Genomic DNA, 23576 nt, shown 5'->3' with positions numbered 1-23576 from the left:
CTCGGTAAGTAATTGTCCGATTAATATGAAACCTTGAAAAGGCACATCCTCAGGTCCCCAGCAATATACCTGGCAAGTTTAAAGTATATCGGACCCGTGGTTGTCGAGAAACAGCGGTCACAGACAAACAAACGTACAAACGTACAAACAAACACACAGAGATTACTGGAATTATAGATAGATGCAATGAATGAAGCTTCTATTCTGGTGATTTCTCTCTCATTGTTATCCCATCCTCCACACAATGGCTTTTAGATGTGTATAACACAAGCATGTACCATAGTCTTCTTGATTCTTTCTTTTGTTCTGAAGCCCCCCCCCCCCCCCCCTCATTGACCCTCTTTTCAAGGTAGTGTCCTGGGTACAGTCACTTCCCATCTCCTCGCACTGTCACTCCAGACAGATTAGCTGCCACACAATTTATCCGATATTGTTGCGTGCTCGACTCCTGGAGGAACTCCAGTCTCCCTAGCTCTTGATGTGATGTGAGAGGACCGGCTTACATGTGTGTGCCCCCTGAAAAATGAATTGAATGTATTTGATGTGATTACCTCAGGGTATAGTGAAGTGGGTCAACGTATAGTATTGTTGCGTTTAACGTTTTCTTGGCCAAAAAAGTAGATTGCAGTGTGCGGTTTTAGTTTCCTCTTCTCAATTGATTATCCACAGCAAAGCCATAGTCGATTCAGGAAAAAGCAGCAGCTGCCCTGATGTGCCTAATGTGATTTTGGCACCCACAGGAGCTCGCCTTTCACATTGGCCGTGCACACACACATTTGCCTCTCAGCGTTTGAATCGCCTTCTCTTTGCCAAGGGCAGCGAGTGCGTTTCCGCAGCAAGTACCCAGGAGTGGCACGATTGATATGCCACTGCCTTTTCCCTTTGCAGGAAGAGGTGGATCAACTCCCCGGTCTTCAGCATCTCTTCCTGAGCCACAATCACATTGCCAGGTGGGTTTTTTTTCATGTTCCGCTCCCTGTGTCCCGGCTTCTTCGCATGCCATCATACCGCGTGGTGTCGTGCGCCGCTGCCGGGTTTGCAATTCTTGGCCAACGTCCCAGCTCTCTGGGACCGTTTCACATATGGAGGAGGGCTTAGGTCAACTATGCTGGAAATTGACTGGGGTTTCATAGAAACCTAAACACAAAATGTTGTTGCAGAGACAGTTTTGACATTGACTTTCTGTATTTTTCTTGTAAACATTTGAAAATGTGGCAGTATTAAATTAGTCTGTGAAAACCTTGATAAATTAGAAATAGTACAGCACTTCGGTAAACGCTTAATTTTTTTAAATTGTCTTACTATTCGCATCAGTTTTACGAGCTTCATTGCTTCATGTCAGTGCCAGTCGTGGCCTATGTGAGTCAATGGGGTTGTTTGATGGAAGGGGGACGCTCGTTACACACCGATGTGAATCTTCGATGATTTTCCTTGTTATATTTACATCATAAATGCCAGAACACAACCTACTAGGCCCGCACAGCTGCTGCCCGATGATGAAATAGAGACACATCTGAGCCAGAAATCAGTCCGAATAAGTTTCCAGGTGTGCGCAGCCAACCTTGCATGGACGCCAATAGCACATTCAAGAAACCAGGGTGCATTTCAGACTGTTCTGCTCTGGTGCCTCGTAGAAATAGGATTTTGAAAACATCATTGTTACCTTGGAATGTAATCATCCACAATTGCACAAAACCCGACGCCCACACCCAACCCCTCCCCTGCTTCTTATATCCCCTTTACTCCTAAATCTTTCCCCTTTTTACTTCTTTCTTTCCTTTCCAGTCCCTTTCTCAAATCACTTTTTCTCAATTCTCGCGTTTGCTTTAGGCAGGTAGTATGTATATGAATGGCCTCAAGCACAAAATCGACATTATTGAATGGATTTTATGATTCTTAAGCAATTTACTTTTGTGTAAATAACTTGACTCTACACCAAATGGGTTTTTGAAAAATGCATTTTATTATTATTATTATTTTTGAATACAAGATCGAGGCTCGTGTAAGAGCTAACATCAATCACAAAAAAAAACGGACACATGAGACAAAATAAAGGGAGCGGGAGACAAGATGGGGAGAGAGGGGGAAGCACACAAGTACAACATTTGAGAGCAGGGACATCGGGAGATCTGTGGGAGGTAGAGGGCTTGGGGGGAGGAAGCGTGGGAAGAGGGGTGGAGGGTGGGAGAGGTAAAAAAAAAAACACATGGACACTGCTAGGACTTCCAGGAAAGAAGTCGGAATTTCAAAAAGGTGGATCTGGGGTGAATTAACGGGGGTAGAAAAGATCAAGGTTTTGGATGGGGGAAGATGGTGGTGAACAGCTGTTTTAAAGACCTGGAGGGAGGAGTGGGATTGAAGAGAGTGACGGAGTTTGTTCCAGAGGTGTGAGAAAAGAGGGATGAAGGAGTGAAGGTGAGCAGTAATTGTTCTATGGCCCTACATCACTTAAATTGCTTATACATATTATCAATAGCCTTCCTTGATTCTTAAAAGTTTTTGTCAAATATTATACTAGATATGCAAAACTAAACAACAGCCTCACTTAAGAGTTTATTTCTATGTTTAGATTTGACCTTTGTTGACAACATCACATAAACAATTTTAACTGAGCTTCTTTAATCTCAACAGAAGTTCAAATTTCGGCAGTTTAACGATCAGAGGGTTGCTGGCAGATCTTGTGCGACCTGCAGGAATATTTTGGGGACAAAGCACAGACAGAGCTGGGGGAGCAAGGCCGGAGAGGAGTCGGTAGAAGACAGAAAGACCACCTACCTGCCTACGGTGAGTGAGTGAAAGGCCCTCGGAGATAGCTTCATCGCGGGAGATTCCAATGATTCTGAACGCTTTGGTTTCAACAGCGTGAAGCCGAGCTAGGTGTGAGGAAGGAGCACCGGCCCAGAGGGGAGAACAGTATTCCATTGAGCTGCGGATGAAAGCCTTGTATGTGGTGAGGAGCTCAGGTGTGCCAAGGAAGGACTTCGCACGACGGAGGATGCCCAGTCGGCGACTGGCTTTGGAGGCCAGCTTGGAGGCGTGTTCCATGAAGAGCCACATGTTGGCTACAAGAGTAGAGGAAGTCGGTAACCCAAGAGTGGAGTTGACCTTGGATACCATCGCTGGACAGTTTGGAGAGCAAGGCGGGATGCCAGACTATATCGAAAGCTCGAGATATGCCCAGAGAGACGGCCTTGATCTGATGACTGACATTGAGGGCCTCCATCCATTGGGAAAGTAGAAATAGCATGCCCAAAGTAGAGTGACCAAGTCTGAATCCAAATTGATGATCTGAGATGAGGTCTTTGGAGAAAAGGAATGATTTTATGTCAACTGTGATGATGGATTCCATGGCCTTGCTGATGATTGGAAGTAGGCGAATTGGTTTGTAATTGAGGGGATCCATTTTGCACATTTATTATGTAACGCTGTTATGTTGGTTGACTTCCAAGTAGATGGAAGATGACCTCGGGCAAATGATAGGGTGAACATGACAGAGAAAGAAAGTGCAAGATCAGCAGAGTGGGTGTTTAGGAGATGTGAGCTGATGCCTTCTGGTTCAATAGCAGAGTCAGAGTCTAGGTTTGTCAGAAACTTCTTCACCTTCTGAGGTGCAAACGATACAGAATCCAGGAGTAGTTGGGTGAAACTGGGAAGGGTGGCTACCCTGAGAGATGGGTTAGGAGCACGAGATTTGGAAGCAAGTACAGAATTGAGGCATTCGGCTTTCTCATGAGCAGAGTCGGCTGTGTTGCTATTTGAGGAGAGGTAAGCGCTGAAGGGGGAGCATACACCAGAGGCAAACTTAGCAAGGTACCCGCAGGTTTTAGAGGAGGGAGACAAGTTTGAAAGTTCAAGATTGCACCTCATCTGTGTCCCATGATGTCGCACAAAAATATCGCATCAAAAGCAATCACGTGTTCAGTAGGTGCCTCCATTATGACGTCATAATTTGGCAAGTACAAAACGTCATCCGATCAAGATGAAATTTCTTGAGCATAATCTAGGCATAAATTAGTGGCGAAAAAAAATAATGCTGACGTCATCGATCACTTGGTTTGGCCGCCATATTTGTTTTAACAGAAAAGCCTTAACAACTACTGAAAATACATCCTGGCGAGGGTTTGCAATCTCTGATTGCTCTTTTTCTTGTTTTTGTTTTGTTTTTTAACAGTGGAGAGTACATTAGAATTTGTTTGTGGACCATAAATATCTCACGATACCTTTCAAAAATGGTTGGCATTTTGTGTTGGTAATTTACATGGGCGCTGCATTCGTCGCATAACTGCACCTGTGTTGAGATGCGACCTGCAGACTAAATTCCCAATTGAACCACAGTCAGATATATATTCACTATCTAGATTTATTTTCCTCCCACTGCAGTCCCCGCCACAATGATGTTCTGCTTTTAGTGCGAGCCGGATGAGTGGAAATGATGTGCTTCATTTGCTCAACTTGTAATGGATCCAGGTTTACAATGCAGTCTTCCATATCTCAGAGTCAACCAACTCGATGCATTTACAAATAAATTATTCATAACTTAGCTCAACTGTTTGTCATTGCTGTGACCTTATAGTGACTTATTTCGCAGGCACAGCATCCATATCACTTTAGGCCCAATAACATCATGACATTAAAATGGTAAGCTGTTTTTTTTGGCACTTTCATATTTGGAAGCGTTTTTTGGCTTTTATGTTAGGGCTGACAGGATTACCCAGAGGTACGCACACTCGCCTCGAAGCTGTCTAGCCTGGGTTCGAACCCCGACCCAGCTATAAACTGTGAATTCGGTGTTGCACAGGTTGGGTGATTCATCGATGTGTGTGTGTGTGTGCCGCCCCTCGGAAGGACGTTCCACTGGGAGTCCAGTCTGCCAGCATGGGATGGTAGACGTTAAAGATCCCATGGTGTCCTTCGCCAAGAATAGGCAGGTATCGCAAGCATCATGGCCAAATTCCAAATTCCTGCCCCAAATACTGTAGGCGACCGTCAGGCCTGGCCAGGCCAGGCCGGTTCGTGAAAGCCCTCGGCCAAGCTTCCCCCTGTCGACCCCACAAAGTGGGATAATAGTGGCAGTTAAAGAGCAACAAAAAGTTTGGCCTTTCGTTCCATTTTGGCAATTTTATAGCCAACTAGTGATATTTATTGAACATTAGAGGCCAACACATTACTTGAAAGGTTGAGCCACGTTTGCCTTATATTCTAGTATTGCGCAGTGTTTTTGGTTTCCATGCTAGTGTACAGATGTTTTGGGCTGATGGAAGGGTTGAGCAGAGTATACCTTCTGTCAGTGGGAAGGCAAGGATACTCAGATGGAGCTAGGTAACGTAGAAAATAACATAAATTGGCGTAATATTTGAGAGCTGAGGCCTTAAATGAATGTCATGAATAGCAAAAATGTTGAGGCTTTTTATGTTTGACTTCCCATCCAAGCAAACATGCTTGTTTTGAACACTTAATGTGACATGCAAATTCATATATTTAAGACATAAAGACATGTGACAATATAAATATGCAAGTATGATCAAATCAGAGGCTTTCGGGGCAGCTGAACAGACCAAGTCCATCACAAACAGATAAAAATTATAAAAGCGGCTCAGAATGGTAGAAGCAACATTACGTCTTTGTCATCTCCATTTAGACCTCTGAAAATGGAGCCGCTTCGGAAAACAATAAGTGTGATATAGTAAAGTACTTTAAACCATAAAGGATGGTCTGTTCTTGTTGGAAGGACAATGCAGGGAAGGGAGACAAGTATAACCAACATTTAGGCCTACTGAGCAAGCGAGTAGGTTTAGGTCCTGAACTTCGATTTGTTTGAGATGCACTTGACTGCCATGCCATGTTGTCCTCCATTCCTACCCATGATCTTTGTTATCCCTCATCCGTCATCCCCACATTTGCATGGTTCTATGTCCTTTACATTCATCCATCTGCATGTGTAATTGTGTCCATTTTGCCCACCATCCCCACTTTCAGATGTTACCTTTATATCCTTCTCACCTTGCTTTTCCATGAGCCTAGATCTTTGTTCAGTGGAATAATGAATAAACCAAAGGGTTTTCTTTTCTGTACATTGCCGAGGCTCGTGGACGAGCTGGTACTAATACACAGAATGGATCAGGACACAACAGGACAAAAGGAACAGTAGATAGAGGGGGAAACACCAACAGCAGAGTTGAAGGCCAAGATTGAGGGAGACTTAGACAAACATTTGCGTTCAGGAGGGGATGCATGGGATGGACAAGATGGATACAGAAGGAAACACTGAGGAGAGAAGACTGTAAATTTGAAATGAGTAGGGATTGAGGTTGGGTTAACGAGGGTAGAAAAAATCATGGTTTTGGATTGGGGATGATCTGAGATGGTGGTGAACAGCTGTCTTGAAGACCTGAAGGGAAAAATGAGATTGAAGAGAAAGTGGAAATTGGTTCCACATGTGGGAAAAGGGGGAACAAATGAGTGGAGATGAGCAGTGATCCTGGTTTTCGGTAGTTTCACCAGAAGAAGGTTAATTGTGCATTTTCTGTGCCCTGCAGACACCTGGAGGGTGGGGACAAAGTATGGAAAGAGGTTATGGTGCAAGACCAGAAAGGGGCGGTAGAAGACAGAGATGCCACCGACCTGTGTGCAATGGTGAAGTGATAGACTCAGATTCATCCTGGGAGATTCCAATAATCTTGAAGACCTTGGTTTCCATGGTGTCAAGCTGAGCAAGATATATGAGGCAGGGGAGCCAACCCAGAGTGGTGAGCATTACACCATCAAATTGCTGATGAAGGCCTTGTAGCTGGATGGGACTTCAGGTGTGCCAAGGAAGGACTTTGTATGACGAAGATGCCCAGTTTGGAGGCCAACTTTGAAATGTGGTTTGCCAAAGAAAGATCATGGCTGAGAGTGAGACCCAGGAGTTTGAATGACAGAACTTCCTCAACGGGATTTATTAAGAAGGTAGACTCTCCTTTTGGAAAGAGATCATGAGAGTTTAAACAGCTAATTTCAACTGTAAATATACAGTCATGTGAAAAAGAAAGTACACCCCATGTAAAGTTTTGACTTTTTCAACATATTTCAACATACAGCTATTTGATCTTCATTTCAACAATATTGATAGATAAAGGTGATATAATATAACAAATATCATGAAACATTTACATTTTGTAGTCCATTGTATAATTTAAATAAACATAAATGCAAATTTCGCATGTGGAAAAAGTAAGTACACCCCTATATTTATTACTACTTCAAATACCTAAAATTAGAATCAGGTGCACCAGCTCAGGTGCAAATGATTAGAACATCGTTAGAGAGGATCTTGGAGGAACCTGTCTTATTTAAACCTCAGTTATTTAGTTTGGTTTGCTCTTTGTTGTTGAATTGTGCGGCGTCACCATGCCGAGATCAAAAGAGGCCTTCAGAAAGAAGGTTATAGATGCCTACGAGTCTGGGAAGGGATTTAAAAACATCTCCAAACAATTTGAAATCAATCATTCGACTGTCCGGAAGATCATCTACAAGTGGAGAAGATTCCAAACAACTGCCAACTTGTTCAGGCCAGGCTGCCCCAGCAAGTTCAACCCGAGAGCAGACCGCAATATGCTGAAAGAAGTCTCTAAGAACCCCAGAATGTCATCACGGGACCTACAGGTATCTCTTACCACTGTTGATGTCAAAGTGCACGAGTCTACCATTAGAAAGAGGCTGCACAAATTTGATCTACATGGGAGGTGTGCCAGGAGGAAACCTTTGCTGTCCAGAAAGAACATCAGGGCAAGACTAAAGTTTGCCAACAAGCAAAGACCAGCACTTTGGAACAATGTGCTCTGGACAGATGAGTCAAAGGTAGAGCTATTTGGCCACAGTACCAGAAGATATGTTTGGCGAAAACCAAAGACAGCATTTGACCACAAGAACCTGATACCAACTGTAAAGCATGGTGGTGGAAATATTATGGTTTGGGGCAGCTTTGCTGCATCAGGGCCTGGGCAGCTCACCATCATGGAATTCACTATGAATTCTTCATTGTACCAGAGGGTGCTTGAGGATTATGTGAGGCCATCTGTCGGAAAGTTGAAGCTCAACCGAAGGTGGACCTTGCAACATGACAATGACCCTAAACATACCAGTAAATCCACCAAGAAATGGCTGAAAAGAAAGAAATGGAGGGTTCTGGAATGGCCAAGTCAAAGCCCAGATCTAAATCCCATCGAGATGTTGTGGGGGGATTTGAAACGAGCTGTGCATGCAAGAAACCCCTCAAACATCACACAGCTGAAAGAATTCTGCATGGAGGAGTGGGCAAAAATTTCTCCCAGTCGATGTCAGAGACTGGTAGACAGTTATAAGAAACGCCTACTTGAGGTTGTTTCTGCCAAAGGGGGCAATACCACCTATTAGAGCCAAGGGTGTACTTACTTTTTCCACATGCGAAATTTGCATTTATGTTTATTTAAATTATACAATGGTCTACAAAATGTAAATGTTTCATGATATTTGTTATATTATATCACCTTTATCTATCAATATTGTTGAAATGAAGATGAAATAGCTGTATGTTGAAATATGTTGAAAAAGTCAAAACTTTACATGGGGTGTACTTACTTTTTCACGTGACTGTATATCTTGACACACAGTCATCTGGATACATTGAACACATATTTCTTCTTGGATATATTTCTTCTTGGTAGTAGGTTGTTGACAGCAACCACCCAAGGTAGTACTACCGTCCTGACCTAGGAGCGTTAAAGTGGTGCCCGGAACCATCTTACACTCTCCCTGTCAGGATTGCTGGTCTTACTTCCTGGCTCACTCAAACTACAGCTCGCCATCCGGGCTAGCTTTAATCTTTGTCGCAAACAAGCATCATGCACTTTTCATCACACACTTTTCTTCTCTTTTATTTAATTAAGACCGGGCCTTGATGAGGGCTATACAGTCTGTGCCTGGAGCCTCGAACATAAAAACAACAAAAAAACAAAAACAAAAAAAACACTCATTCAACAAAGCAAAACCATTCATATTACAATGGCGGTAGAGGTACAATAAACTTATGCAGGTCGTTCAGTGATATGGTGGTGTTCTAAATCGACCACGTGGTGCCAATCTCCTCTTTGGGCCAGATTTCTGAGCAGCCACAGGAATTGAACCCACCCCAGTAAAGCCAATAGCAACAAGGCTTCACCCACTCCATCACCAAGCCGCTACTACATATTGTAAGCACACAAATTAAATTGTTTCCGCTTAGGTGTTCATAAAGAATACACCAATGACCTTTATTTAAGGGTGGTGTAAATTTTACCTTCACTTTTATTTATTATTGGCAGATTAATATGAGTATATTAATAATTTTCAATAGCACTTCACTACATCCATAATCACGAAGGGGTGAGGGACGCCAATTCTCTATGTAAATGTGTATTTTGTAGCACCGTCACCAGGTGGGAGAGGGTATTACAAGTCCCACCCTTTACAGTACAGTGTTCTTCTATCTATGTTTCCCAGTGCAGTGAGGTGTTTTGAATTATGTGATGATGTCCACTCCTGAATAATCACATGCATATGGTTGCCGAAGCAGTTTCTTGGCTATTGGGCGCAATCCTGGTCGGGGCGTCACTCCTATGCAGGATACTGGAATGGCTCATTCATTCCAGTAAACTGGTACTCATTTCGCCGACCTCGGAAGGATGACATGCCAAGTCAAACCCACCTGGTGTTAATTCAACGACCAACCGGGATTTGAACTCAGGACTCTAGACTCCCAAGCCAGCATCCTAACGGTTAAGCCAACACCAGGCTTTTTTGAATAATGTATCGGGAGGTTTTTTTGAATTATACATTTCAATTAGGGTAGGAGGAAGACAATCCTCCTGGCAGCTCTCAAAAGAATTGTACACTGAAGGTAAATAGATATCTTGATAGATACACTGCCATGGAACAAATGTGCATCCAATCACACTGAAGAGTAATGTATCATCTATATTATAATAGCCGTAGATGATTCTGTCTGTCTGTCTGTCTGTCTGTTGGGCGTCTGTCCGGGGTGTGGCTTACTCGGTTTGCAGAGTAGCTCCACCCATAGCTCCACCCATTCTGGGAGTGGCTTCATATAATTATAAACAAATATCCTATTTTATTAACTCGCATAGCTTTGAGGCCTGTTTTGTAGGCCCGTGGTGTCTTGCTCTCTCTCCCAGTTTTATTTCAAATCAAATTCGATATATCATTTCATTTTTCACAGTCGCTAACATAGTTTTAGACTTGGTTGAAAAAAAACGGGAAGAAAATCCAATGAAAGTTGCCGTTTATAGAACGAAATGAATTCTCAAACGCCTGTAACTTCAAGGCCATTGAGTCTCTCTCACGCCTTTATCTCCAATCTAACTCACCATATGATTTCATTTTTATCGATGGTTTTAGACTCGGTGTCAGCAATAATTGAGAACATTCCACACACGCGGGAAAATGCAGAGATATATTTTTAAAATTTCGCGTCATGGTGTATCATACACCGCCCAACATGACACCGACGGCAACGTGTCGATACATATTAAAAATTCAATATATCATTTCATTTTTCACAGTCGCTAACATAGTTTTAGACTCGGTTGAAAAAAAACGGGAAGAAAATCCGATGAAAGTTGCCGTTTATAGAACGAAATGAATTCTCAAAAGCCTGTAACTTCAAGGCCATTGAGTCTCTCTCATAGGCTATGAGCCAGACCCCCCAAATTGACCGGTCGGTACCATACAGATGGAGTAAGGCTCATTGTGATTTTTAGCAAGATATATGTCCCTAGATATGAAAAAAAAGTGATAGCAGTGTATAACTCTCGGCCATCTCTGTGTTATCACCCGAAATATTATTATACGCCTGCTTCGCTTCGCCAAAAAATGTGATATTTGCTAAAATTGGAATAAATATGTTTTTAAGGACCACAGAGTGCCGAGATCGAGATCGAGATCATATTTGTTCGAGAGATCATGATAAACCTAGAGTGTGGAGCAAGTTTGCATGCATTGTGAAATATAATGTAGCTGATGTTACAAACCTACTTTAGGATACTAGCTAATACCAAAAATTACACTGAGATACCAAAAGTAGTAGACGAATAAACCTAAAATGTTCAAAAGCTATGTTTCGTTCCAAAATATCAAAATTAGGGGGTATGGTTGAACATATTTTGAACTTTGCCAAAATATGTGCCCCAAACAACCACCATATTACAAAGTAATGATATATTCCAATGCAGTGGTTCCTTGCGAAGATTTTGAGGGGTCAAATGTTACTCTGGGAGTTTTCATTTTTGAAATATTGACAAAAATGTACAATGTGAATTCTGAACTCGAAGCGATTTCGACCACTTTTTCACTAAATTTAACATATTTTTTGTCATTATATCAATATTTTGATAAATAACCCCCACAAATGTTCTATATTTCTATTACTATATTAGTTGGCATCCAGTATGCAAATTATTGGCACTCTGTGGTCCTTAAAAACATATTTATTCCAATTTTAGCAAATATCACATTTTTGGCGAAGCGAAGCGGGCGTATAATAATATTTCGGGTGATAACACAGAGATGGCCGAGAGTTATACACTGCTATCACTTTTTTTCATATCTAGGGACATATATCTTGCTAAAAATCACAATGAGCCTTACTCCATCTGTATGGTACCGACCAACCCCCTTGGCTCATAGCCTATCATGCCTTGATCTTCAATCTAACTCACCATATGATTTCATTTTTATCGATGGTTTTAGACTCGGTGTCAGCAATAATTGAGAACATTCCACACACGCGGGAAAATGCAGAGATATATTTTTAAAAATCGCGTCATGGTGTATCATACACCGCCCAACTTGACCGACGGCAATGTGTCGATATATATTAAAAATTCGCTTTTGCTTTTCCGTTAAGAAATATTACTTTTTCGTTTGATGACAGTCGTCACAAAAACGTCAACAATGATGCCGACATATATTTCTTCGTTTTTATTTCATTCAACATTATTAGCCGGAAGTAAAATATGTTTCAGGAAATTACCGAGAGATATTTCTTCGTTTTTTAAAATTAGTTATGTGCGCATACACTTTAAATAGGTTTATTTGAAATCTTTAATTTTCCACAATATAATTTACTTGCCATTTATCATTTGATGATTACGAGACACTTCCTCTTGAGGATCGTGACAATTCATGCGCTGCGTGGAAACTTCTATTTCCAAAATGAATGAGACAATCGATGAAGAACGCAGACTTGAACAGGATGTAGCAAGAAAACGAATGAGACGCAGTGAACGAGTCCATCGACGAACGTCAATGCAAACTTGCGGGGTCACCCGTGGGAATCCCACGGGCATGGATGTGTGTGACATTTTGACATATTGAGTTAGATGCTGCACATTCATTTTTACAAAATGGTAACTGGCAAGTCATCAGATCCAGAAATGGTGTAATGAACACAATTTATTTACGCGCAAGCACGAAAGCAAGACGGCCCGATTTCCGATTCCGACGGGCGAGACGGGCCGATTTGGAGCAAGAAAAAGAACGAGACGGGAGAAAAACGAGAGAAACGAGACGGGGAAAGCCGATTGGAGAGGCGATTGGAGAGGCGAGTGAGGAGCGATTGGAGAGGTGTGTGAGGCACGATTGGAGAGGAGTGTGAGGCGCGATTGGAGAGGAGTGTGAGGCGCGATTGGAGGGGAGTGTGAGGCGCGATTGGAGAGGAGTGTGAGGCACGATTGGAGAGGAGTGTGAGGCACGATTGGAGAGGAGTGTGAGGCATGATTGGAGAGGTGTGTGAGGAACGATTGGAGAGGTGTGTGAGGCACGATTGGAGAGGAGTGTGAGGCGCGATTGGAGAGGAGTGTGAGGCGCGATTGGAGGGGAGTGTGAGGCGCGATTGGAGAGGAGTGTGAGGCGCGATTGGAGAGGAGTGTGAGGCACGATTGGAGAGGAGTGTGAGGCGCGATTGGAGAGGCGTGTGAGGGATTGGAGAGGAGAGGAGTGTGAGGGATTGGAAAGGAGAGGAATGTGAGGGATTGGAGAGGAGAGGAGTGCTAGGTGGAGAGAGGAGAGGGTCAGGTGGAGACAGGAGAGTGTCAGGTGGAGAGGAGTGAGGGGTCACATATTATGTGAAATAAATAAATTGTGTTCATCACACCATTTCTGGATCTGATGACTTGCCAGTAACCATTTTGTAAAAATGAATGTGCAGCATCTAACTCAATATGTCGAAATGTCACACACATCCATGCCCGTGGGATTCCCACGGGTGACCCCGCTAGTCTTACTATAATTCAACAAATGTCCGTCTGTCTGTCTGTCCGTCTGTTCCCAGGTACCCCAAAAACAGCTGACCCGATCGCAACGAAATTTTGGGTGGGAAATCCTGGGACCCCCTGGAGTAAAATTGGCTATATTGCTTTTCCAATTTTTCCCCAATTTTCCAATTTTTCCAATTTCCAATTTTTTTAATTTTTCAGTTTTTCCAAACACGATGGAATAATATTTACCAATATAAACAGTGATGTGGCTTTAATTGAAATTCTACAAATACTGTTTAGATTTTGATGATTTGCGTGTGATATGATTTAACGGATGTTTATATAAATCGTTTAAAATAAAAAAGCCTTCAATTTCTGATATTTTGCCTTTTCATTTGGGCCTCTCAATTGAAGCCCCGCCCATAGGGCAGGGACGGGTGCTAGTCTCTGTAATACACGTACAAACTTAGTGCAGTAAAACAAAAGTCGAGATCAAATTTGAATCACCCTTCAATGCAAAATTAACGTCTTTATTTTGCTTTTTAAGACATCGTATTAGTAATTTATATGTTTTCCTGAAATGTGAATCCATTCTTAAGCTTTCAAGAACCACAGATGAATTGCTCTTAATTGTTGTTTGCTTTTGTAGTTTGGAATGGTTGTTGATTGATGTCATGGCATTTGTGAGTGAAGTTTTTTTTTTTTAAACATGGTGGTAAATGACCCTCCTGGGAATAATTATTTTATCAAGACACTTCTGGAGTATCAAATGTCCTTTTTTAATGTCCAAACTTGCCGTCACGATGAAAGAATGATAATCTGCCGTTCCAGTAGCCCGACATGCACAAGGGATGTATAATTGTCAGAAAAGAAGTGCAGAATATCTATGCAGATGATAAACTTTGTTGGCCTTGAGAAGTTTGTGGCATACTGACTTCACTTGGAAAAGTTTATAACCACATTTTAATGCACAGTTTAGCATGAGAGCAAGAAGATCCTGCAATAAAAAAATAAGCCTCTACAGGCCTGCACGTGACCGGAGCATCAGTCCAATGTGGTCACACTTAAGTTTTGTCTTCTGTGTAAGGAATGAGGAAAGACAGGTTGATTCCATTGTTCTCTGAAGCTTTACAACTCCGTTTGTGATCACGCAATTAAACATAATGCTTGATGAGTGACGTGAAATTATTGCTACCAATGCTTCTGATTTATTGCCCTCTTCAAACCACCCGCAATGTTTTCCACGGACCACCCAGGTTTGAGGACGTCTCCTGTGCAAGTAAATCTCCATCGCTCATTGAGCTTGCCCTGGATGGCAACCCTCTGGCTCTGGAGTCGTGCTACAGGTCCACGGTGCTGCAGAACCTCACCCGGCTACAGCGGCTGGACATGAAACACGTAACAGTAAGTGCTACCAGCATGATGCGAGAGATGCTGCCTCTGTAATGCCATCTCATGTGGTAACCCAGGCTCTCCCTTGATCGTTCACTAATGAAAAATCAGGGAGAGCCTTCCCTCTTGAAATCAAACAAAGACAAATGAGACAAACAGTTACTCAATCCTTTCGGCAACTTTTCCTGCAGCCCAGACCACACGCGTGGCTGCAGGACAACATATGGAGGAATAAACAGGACACGGAACATGCTTGTTTGTCCAAGGTTCTATCGTACCCCTTTGGCTGTTTTTTCTTTACTCACGCAGCATATTTATTCTCGATATTATTTTTAATATCGATCTGCTCTTCATCAAGTGAACGTTGTGCATTCCCGCAGTGAAAATATACAATTTGGAATTATTACGGCAGTTTCGCGCATAGAACAACTGGATGTTTAAAGATTCCTGGACTTGAGATTTTTACTTATTTATACAAGAACCATCGCCTGGTTATTTGGAACCATTTCAGCACAATCTTTCAAATAATTTAAACGTTCTTCTTCGAGTCAATTATGGGGTAAGCCTTATATACATTTAGCACACGGGGTAGGTTGTCAAAGTTTAAAGTCTCAGAAAGGCAGTATCGGTTCGATTCTACTTTTAGGTCTTTGGAACACTCGGCCTACTTCAGGATTGATGGTGTCTAATTGTTGAGGATTTATGCAACCGAAGGCAAGCTCATGGATTGAAAGGTCCCCCAGTTGGTGAGAATCTCATAACAAAGGGGGGGAAAAAGAAATGTAGAAACATCACAGTACGTGTCCTGGATTATCAGGAATGCTCATTTTTTTATCGGTACATACTGTACAACACGTCAGTAATAGGATGCGAATACCCGGACTGGCAACCTGATGATTTGTATTTTTATTTTTTTTGTATACAGGATCGAGGATCATGTAAGAGCTAACATTAATGACAAAAAGACAAACTGACACATAAAACATATGATAAAGGGAACGGGAGACAAGATGTGGAGAGAGGGGGAAGCACACAAGTACAACATTTGAGAGCAGGGAGATTGGGAGATCTGTGGGAGGGAGAGGGCTTTTGGAAGGGGCGTGGGGTGGGAGAGGTAAAAAAAAACACATGGACACTGCTAGGACTTCCAGGAAAGAAGTCGGTATTTCAGAAAAGTGGATCTGGGGTGAATTAACGGGGGTAGAAAAGATCAAGGTTTTGGATGGGGGAAGATAAGAGATGGTGGTGAACAGCTGCTTTAACGACCTGGAGGGAGGAGTGGGATTGAAGAGAGTGAGGGAGTTTGTTCCAGAGACGGGAGAAAAGAGGAATGAAAGAGTGAAGGTGAGCAGAGAGTTTTTTTGAGGGTTTGTTTTGACAGAGCAGAGAGATTTGTAGGTGGGTGTTGCATCAATGAGTATGACGTTCTGACTGTAACCAACGCCTCGCACATATTTGTGTATGGGAAATACCCCAAAGTACCTTTTGTCAAAGTTAAGCTATTGTGTGTTGGTGTACTGTACAAGTTATTAATATATTCCTGTCCTATATCCTACGGAGGTGCACTCTGTCGATCTCATATCTGCCCCTCGTTAATGATACAACCACGGAAGAGCGTTCGTAAATTGCAGAAAGAATTATCTGATGTCCATGCTCAGCCTTGGAAGTCACTGCTCAACATTCTCAGACATTTCTGTAGCTGTACAAGGAAATATAGCGCTCATCAAAGAAAGCTTGAAAAAACCCTATATATCTTTGGACTTGAGAAACTCAAAAAACAGCACGAAGGCCATGTCACCAATCGTGATTGTTTTCCATTGTACATTCCGGTTATCCATAGCCTGGTGTTGGCTTAGCGGTTAGGGTGCCGGCTTGGGATCCTGGGTTCGAATCCCGGTCGATCGCTGAATTAACGCCAGGGGGGTTGACTCAGCCTGTCATCCTTCCGATGGCGGCAAGTTGAGTACCAGCTCACTTGTAATTCCCTGTGTGTCGCAAGAGGCGACTAACAGGGTTGGCGGCAGGAAGGGCATCTGGCCATAAAAGATTGCTTCAAAAAGGGGACCACGGTGCCCGAAAAAGGCCAACCCCTGCTCTGCGGGGAAAATGGCCTCTAAAGGTGGTTCCATTCCGATTATCCCACAGTTAAATTATTTACTCTCTTGTTTGTTTGAATTGATCTCCCGATAGTGTTTAAGTGGAGCCAGGTCTTGCAGCCTCCTATTTGTCCCTATCTCCCTTCCATTATTAATAAAATCCACACCTTATTTCACTTTAATGCCATGTTCTCCATTCTTTCTCGTATTCACTTCCTTTCACGTTCCTCGCTGTTAATTTTCTGTTTCAAATCTATGCCCAGCTTCCCCTTTCCACCCTCTTTACATTACTGTCAGGTCAGTGAACACTGATCTGCCTTTAAGACTGCAGCCAAAAAGGTAACGCATGTATGTAACTTGCTATTTATTGTTGACAACACTTGATCAGACGAGTACACCAACTTATTCGTATAATTTGAAAAGGCCTACACGCCATTCAAAATGTGCTTCCACTGATGCAAGAGGATCCAACTGCAAATTCTTACTTTCCAGGAAGGGTGCATTTCATCATACTGTTCTATGGATGAGACATTTAGCCAATTATCTTATCATTCCGAGCGTTCAGTGTTTGGACACATCATGCGTGCAGAAGAAGAAAGTCTGGAGAAGTCATCCATGCTGGGTATGGTTGAGGGAGGAAGAGGCAGACCTTGGATGTATTGGATGGATGGTGTAACGGCTACAACCAAACTTTATTTACTAGAGCTATGGGAAACAGTGCGGGATAGGAATGTTTGGAGAAATCTGACAATGAATGTCACCAGAAGTCGGCCAGGACTAGACGGAACAATTTTACTCGATAACAAGTGCTCCGTGGTTTCATTAATAATCGTAATGCCTTTCAAAAGGAGTAGGCCACTGTGTGTCAATTCCCTGGGCAAATGACAGATTCCTGCCAGTGGCGTAGACAAACTCCCATAATTGATGCAAACAGCAGGCGCTGCATATGCAAGACAGAGCTGCTTACAATATAAAACTTTTGGTTAATCAACAAAGTATGGCTTTTGCCGAAGAACTATTGTTCCCCAAGGAAATTCTCAAATATGCCACTCTTTTTGCAGTATTCTCTGGAGTAGTGCTCTTTAACAATCACTTGGTCATGCGCAACAATGGGAGGGTTGCAGTGATGTGGTGTCGCCATGCATTGTGGGTTAAAACAAATGCGTGTCCACCATGTCGATGGTGTGCTCGACTGCATCAGGGGCCCACGATTGCATTCTCGAGATGGCGTTTTCGAAGTATTTTGATGATTTATTGGTGGACGCAAGGCATAGATATGCGAGTAGACAGAAGATTACTTTATGTGAAGGCATTCATTCATACAGCTTGGAGAAAGTGGATTTTGCAACTAACATCAAATTATGGCATAGAACAGGTGATGTGTCATTGAGTATGCTGGTACCTGATGTGAAAGAATTGCACAGGAAAAAAAAATGGCCGCCTCATCAAATGTGTACAAAATGATTCGCTGAAGATTAAGCTATTATAGAATGAACTCGGTGCTGTCTCGGTCTTCTTCCGCCTTCGTTCTGGTCCTGCACCCTCTGCCCTCTCCGTTCATTGCCCCCCCTATCTCCCAGGTATCTACAAGACACACTCATGGTCTCGCATCAATCGCCTTCTGGTGAAACTGCCAAAACCCAGAATCACTGCTCATCTCCATTCATTTGTTCCTCTTTTTCCCTGCCTATGGTACCAATTTCCACATCCTCTTCAATCCCATTCTTCCCTCCAGGTCTTCAAGGCAGCTCTTAACCGCCATCTCATATTGTCCCCGATCCTAAACCATGATCTTTTCTGCACCCGTTAGGCCACTCCCAATTCCACCCTCAATTTTGATTATTTATCCATCTTGTCCACCTAGACCTTGTGATCTCTTCTACCCCTCATCCTTACCTGCATCCCTCGTTTGTCCGTCTCCGTCAATTTTCTCCCTCTGCCCCTGCTTTTGACACTCTCCCGTTCTCCTTCTGCTATTCCTTTTGTTCGGTTGCGTCCTGATGCGTTCTGTGTTCTAGTTCTTCCATGAGCCTTGACTATGTATACAAAAATAAGTCATAAGCCTGGAGAATAAATACTATAGAATAACAGACATACCTTATATTTCTGAGCGTTTTCATATCTACCAAGACTGATGAAGACGCCAGGATACATTGGTAAAGGACCAAATCAGGAGATTGTTAAACCACCTAATTGTACTTCTTCTTTCTTCTTTCTTTCCTCGGACAGCCGAGTACAATAATGGCTCAAGTGATTATGATGATTCTAACCGCAGGAAGCGACATTGTGTGTAGTATATTGTACTCGTACCTCACCCCAAAAAATATTTTTGATGCAACAAAAAATACAAGCACAATACACTGGCTAGCCTGGTGTTGGCTTCGCGGTTAGGGTGCCAGCTTGGGATCCTAGGATCCTCGGTTCGAATCCCGATCAATCGCTGAATTAATGCCAGGGGGGTTGACTCAGCCTATCGTCCTTCCGAGGTCGGCAAATTGAGTACCAGCTTGCTGGGATGAATGATCACGGTCTGTACCCCGATTTAGAATAGGTACACCGTATCCCTGCGCATCATAAGAGGCGAACAAGGGTTGGCGTCAGGAAGGGCATCCGGCCATAAAAACATTGCCTCAAACAGGGAACCAAGATTGTCATGGGGCCCGCAAGGCATCCGGCCATAAAAACATTGCCTCAAACAGGGAACCAAGATTGTCATGGGGCCCGCAAGGCTAACCCCCGCTCTAGCGGGGAAAATGGCCTTAAAACGATCATTCATTCATTTCATTCAATACACTACAAGCTGTTGAGCACAATTTATGCCTCCCATGCCAAGTATAGGGCTGACTCAGAGAAAAGGCAGCAGCTTCTCGGGCAACCCCTTGTGCTTGTTATAATCCTGAGACACAAAGGCAGGAACTTACATTTATTATGCTATGTGTGTGTGTGTGTGTGTGTACACATGAATGAGCATATGATCATGAGAGAATATTTTGCTCCAATGAAGGTTAAACCTTGAAATGTCAGCACTTTGTGATATTTTATGGTGGATAACTCTAACCATGAAAGGATTTTGGAGTTTGCTGATGGAGCTGATTTGTTGATTTGTAATACTCAGTTCCAGAAAGGGGATAATAAGCTTGTTACACACACCTCAGGTGGGTCGACGACAACCATTGACTACCTGATGGTGCGTAGGCGAGATAGGGGGCACCTCCGGGACACAAAGGTGATCCCGGGGGAGGAGGCTGTTTCACAGCACCACTTGGTTGTCTGCGACATAAGGGTGAAAGGTGCGAGGAGAGCTCGGCGGGTAAAGTACCAACCGAGAATGAAGGTGTGGAGGTTGAAAGAGGTGACAGTAAGGGAGGCATTAAAAGAGAGGCTGAGTAGTGAGTAGGGTAGAGGATGATGTGGTTGAGCTTGAACGTGGTTGGATGTCAATGAAAGATAGTCTGTTGGGAGCCGTTGGTGAGGTATGTGGATGGACAAAAGGACCAACGAGGCACTCGGAAACTTGGCGAAAGAGAGGTGTGATGTGATGGGGGTGAGTTGCTTGAAGGATGAAGTGGGACAAATCGTTGTGGACCCAGATGGAATTAAAGGAAGATGGAAAAGATAAATGGAAATGCTGTTGAATACAGAGAATGAATGGGATGGCAACATAGAGAGTAACCCAGTTTTAGGACTGGCAGAGAAGATAACTGAGAAGGAAGTTGAGGAAGCGATAAAAGCAATGAAGAGTAGAAAAGCGGTAGGGCCGACGGGAGTTGTGGGAGATATTGAAGTTGGGGTTGGGGTGTGGCTGGGGTGTGAAGAGAATGACAGAGATCTGTGATCTGGTGGTGAAAGAAGGCCGCATTCCAGTGGATTGGGAACTGAGTACCCTCGTCCCTCTATACAAGGGGAAAGGTGACCCTCTGGAGTGTGGTCGTACCGAGCGATAAAGTTATTGGAGCATGGAATGAAGGTATTGGAAAGGGTGTTGGAGAGGAGGATAAGGAAGAAGGTGAAGATCGACAAAATGCAGTTTGGATTTATGCCAGGAAGATTAACGACAGACGCGCTCGTTATTGTGAGGCAGTTGCAGGAGAAGTACATGGAGAAGAGGAAGAAGTTGTTTCTTGGGTTTGTTGATCTGGAGAAAGCATTTGATCGGGTTCCACGCGAAGTATTGACATGGGCATTGAGGAAGTTAGAAGTGGAGGAATGGTTGATCAGAGTAGTGATGGCAATGTACAAAAGAGCGCGCACAGCTGTAAGGACAAAGGACGGGAACCGTGGTGAGTTTGAGGTGAAGGTGGGAGTGCATCAGGGGTCGGTACTAAGTCCACTACTATTTGTAGCTGTGATGGAGGTGCTGGCTCAGAACGTAATGGAGGGTTTACTGTGTGAGTTGTTGTATGCAGATGATCTGGTGTTGATTGCGGAAAGTATGGATGGACTGAAGGGAAAGATGGACAAGTGGAAGGAATGTATGGAGACAAAAGATCTGAAGGTGAATATAGGAAAGACTAAGGTGATGGCAAGTGGTGAGGTGGAAAGAACTGGGAAGTGGCCATGTGCTGTGTGCAGGAAGGGTGTCGGTGTGAACTCCATTCAATGTACAATGTGCGCTGAGTGGGTTCATCAAAAATGTAGTGGTCTGAGAGGGTCATTAACCAGTGTGGCTGCTACATTCAAATGTAAGGTGTGCACAGAGGGAGCTGCAGATGGAGGAAATGTTGAGTTGGATCTTGGATACGGCGTTAAGCTGGAAGGTGTGAAAACATTTTGCAACTCGGAGACATGCTGAATGGAGAAGGTGGATCAGACTTGGCAACGGTTGCTCGAGTGAGATGCGCATGGAAGAAGTTTTGGGAACTGAGTGGCGTGCTGATGAGGAGGGGAGTGTCGTTGAAGCTGAAGGGAAAGGTGTATGCTGCATGTGTGAGAAGTGTTATGATTTATGGGAGTGAGCCATGGGTCATGAATGTAGAGCAGCAACGAAGGCTGGAAAGGGTGGAAATGCGAATGGTTCGGTGGATGTGCGGAGTATCGTTGAGAGAGAGGAAGACAAATGATGAATTGCGAAAGATGATGGGAATAGAGCCTGTGATTGATGCTGTGAAGAGGAACAGGTTGAGATGGTTTGGTCATGTGTTGAGGAAGGATGAAAGTGACTGGTTGAGAAGAGTGATGGAAATGAATGTAGAAGGAAGTAGAGGACAGGGAAGACCGAGAAAGACTTGGCTAAAGATGGTGGAAGAAGAAATGCGGGCAAGGGGGTTAACAAGGAGGGATGCAGAAAATAGGGCAAAATGGAGGGGATTGTCATGGGGACCGCAGGGCTGACCCCTGCTCTAGCAGGGAAGGTGGCCTTAAAATGCATGTTGTTTTGTATAACTCTAACCATTTTACTTGCATGTTTTTATGTTGCAGTCGCTCAGATTCATGCAGTCATTGATGTGACTCGGGCATGCCCGTACTATATATATATGTAAAATTATATCCCCCCCCTCTATTTACATGAAATGGTTTGGTCCATTCGCAAAGCCAAAGCGAACGGCTTGCGAGTACGGTGACAATCCCCCCCCTCTATTTACATGAAATGGTTTGGTCCAAAGCGAACGGCTTGCGAGTACGGTGACAATCCCCCCCCCCCTCTATTTACATGAAATGGTTTGGTCCAAAGCGAACGGCTTGCGAGTACGGTGACAATCCCCCCCCTCTATTTACATGAAATGGTTTGGTCCAAAGCGAACGGCTTGCGGAGTTTGGTAAAGAAATCGCCATAGCGTGCACAAACGCGCAGGAAAGCGAAAGAATCGCAAATTAGTTTTAATTAGTTTTAAAACATAGTTTAACGCCAACATAGCGGCAACATAGTTTGCCAACGTGAAATAAATGAATACGCTCTCAAATGTGCCGTCCGAGGCAGAGTCTGTTCGGCACGTTCGGCACACGTGATAGCTCGCTGCTCTCTGATTGGTTGAATCGTTTTTTGGACATAGCTCGGTAACTACTTCTCCGATTAATATGAAACCTTGAAAAGGCACATCCTCAGGTCCCCAGCAATATACCTGGCAAGTTTAAAGTATATCGGACCCGTGGTTGTCGAGAAACAGCGGTCACAGACCACACACAGAGATTACTGGAATTATAGATAGATTAATCAGTCAAGCATGACATATATATATATATATATATAATATATATATATATATATATATATATATATATATATATATATAATATATATATATATATATATATATATATATATATATATATATATATATATATATATATATATATATATACATATATATATATATATATATATGTATATATATGTATATATATATATATATATATATATATATATATATGTATATATATGTATATATATGTATATATATATATATATATATATATATATATATATATATATATATATATATATATATATACAGTGAAACCTTGACTTACGAGTTTAATTCGTTCTGTGACCGAGCTCGTAACTCAATTTGCTCGTTTCTCAAATTAAATTTCCCCATTAAAATGAATTGAAATGCTATTAATTCGTTCCAGCCCCCCAAAAACCACACCAATTTTTTTTGAAATATATATAAATAAATATCTCGCGCTTTATATTTCACCTGTATGCAGCATACAAGTTGGCAGGATGGCCTGGACTGGAGTACGCACACTTGACTCTAAACTGTCCAGCCTGGGTTTGAATCCCGACCCAGCTATAACCTGTCATGTCGGTGTTTCACAGGCAGGGTGATTCATCAATGTGTGTACCGCTAAACTGGGCGCCCCGTTTGCGTCCCAT

At 43.0% G+C, this 23576-nt stretch overlaps 1 protein-coding gene across 2 annotated transcripts in view; it reads left to right on the top strand.

Annotated features, from left to right (window-relative positions):
* Window positions 1-23576, top strand: part of LRRC49 (leucine rich repeat containing 49) — a 328874-nt gene that overhangs the window by 166405 nt on the left and 138893 nt on the right. For both annotated transcript variants that reach the window (XM_068106816.2, XM_068106815.2), the window contains exons 8-9: window positions 889-950; window positions 14528-14675. In XM_068106816.2, the coding sequence (XP_067962917.2) occupies window positions 889-950; window positions 14528-14675 (210 nt within the window). The remainder of the gene's footprint in view (window positions 1-888; window positions 951-14527; window positions 14676-23576) is intronic.

Source organism: Myxine glutinosa, chromosome 2 (assembly GCF_964187855.1).
Source record: "Myxine glutinosa chromosome 2, kmMyxGlut1.1, whole genome shotgun sequence".
Classification (NCBI taxonomy): domain Eukaryota; kingdom Metazoa; phylum Chordata; class Myxini; order Myxiniformes; family Myxinidae; genus Myxine; species Myxine glutinosa.
Note: the sequence above shows the minus strand (reverse complement) of the source record. Positions and strands in the feature narration are given on the sequence as shown.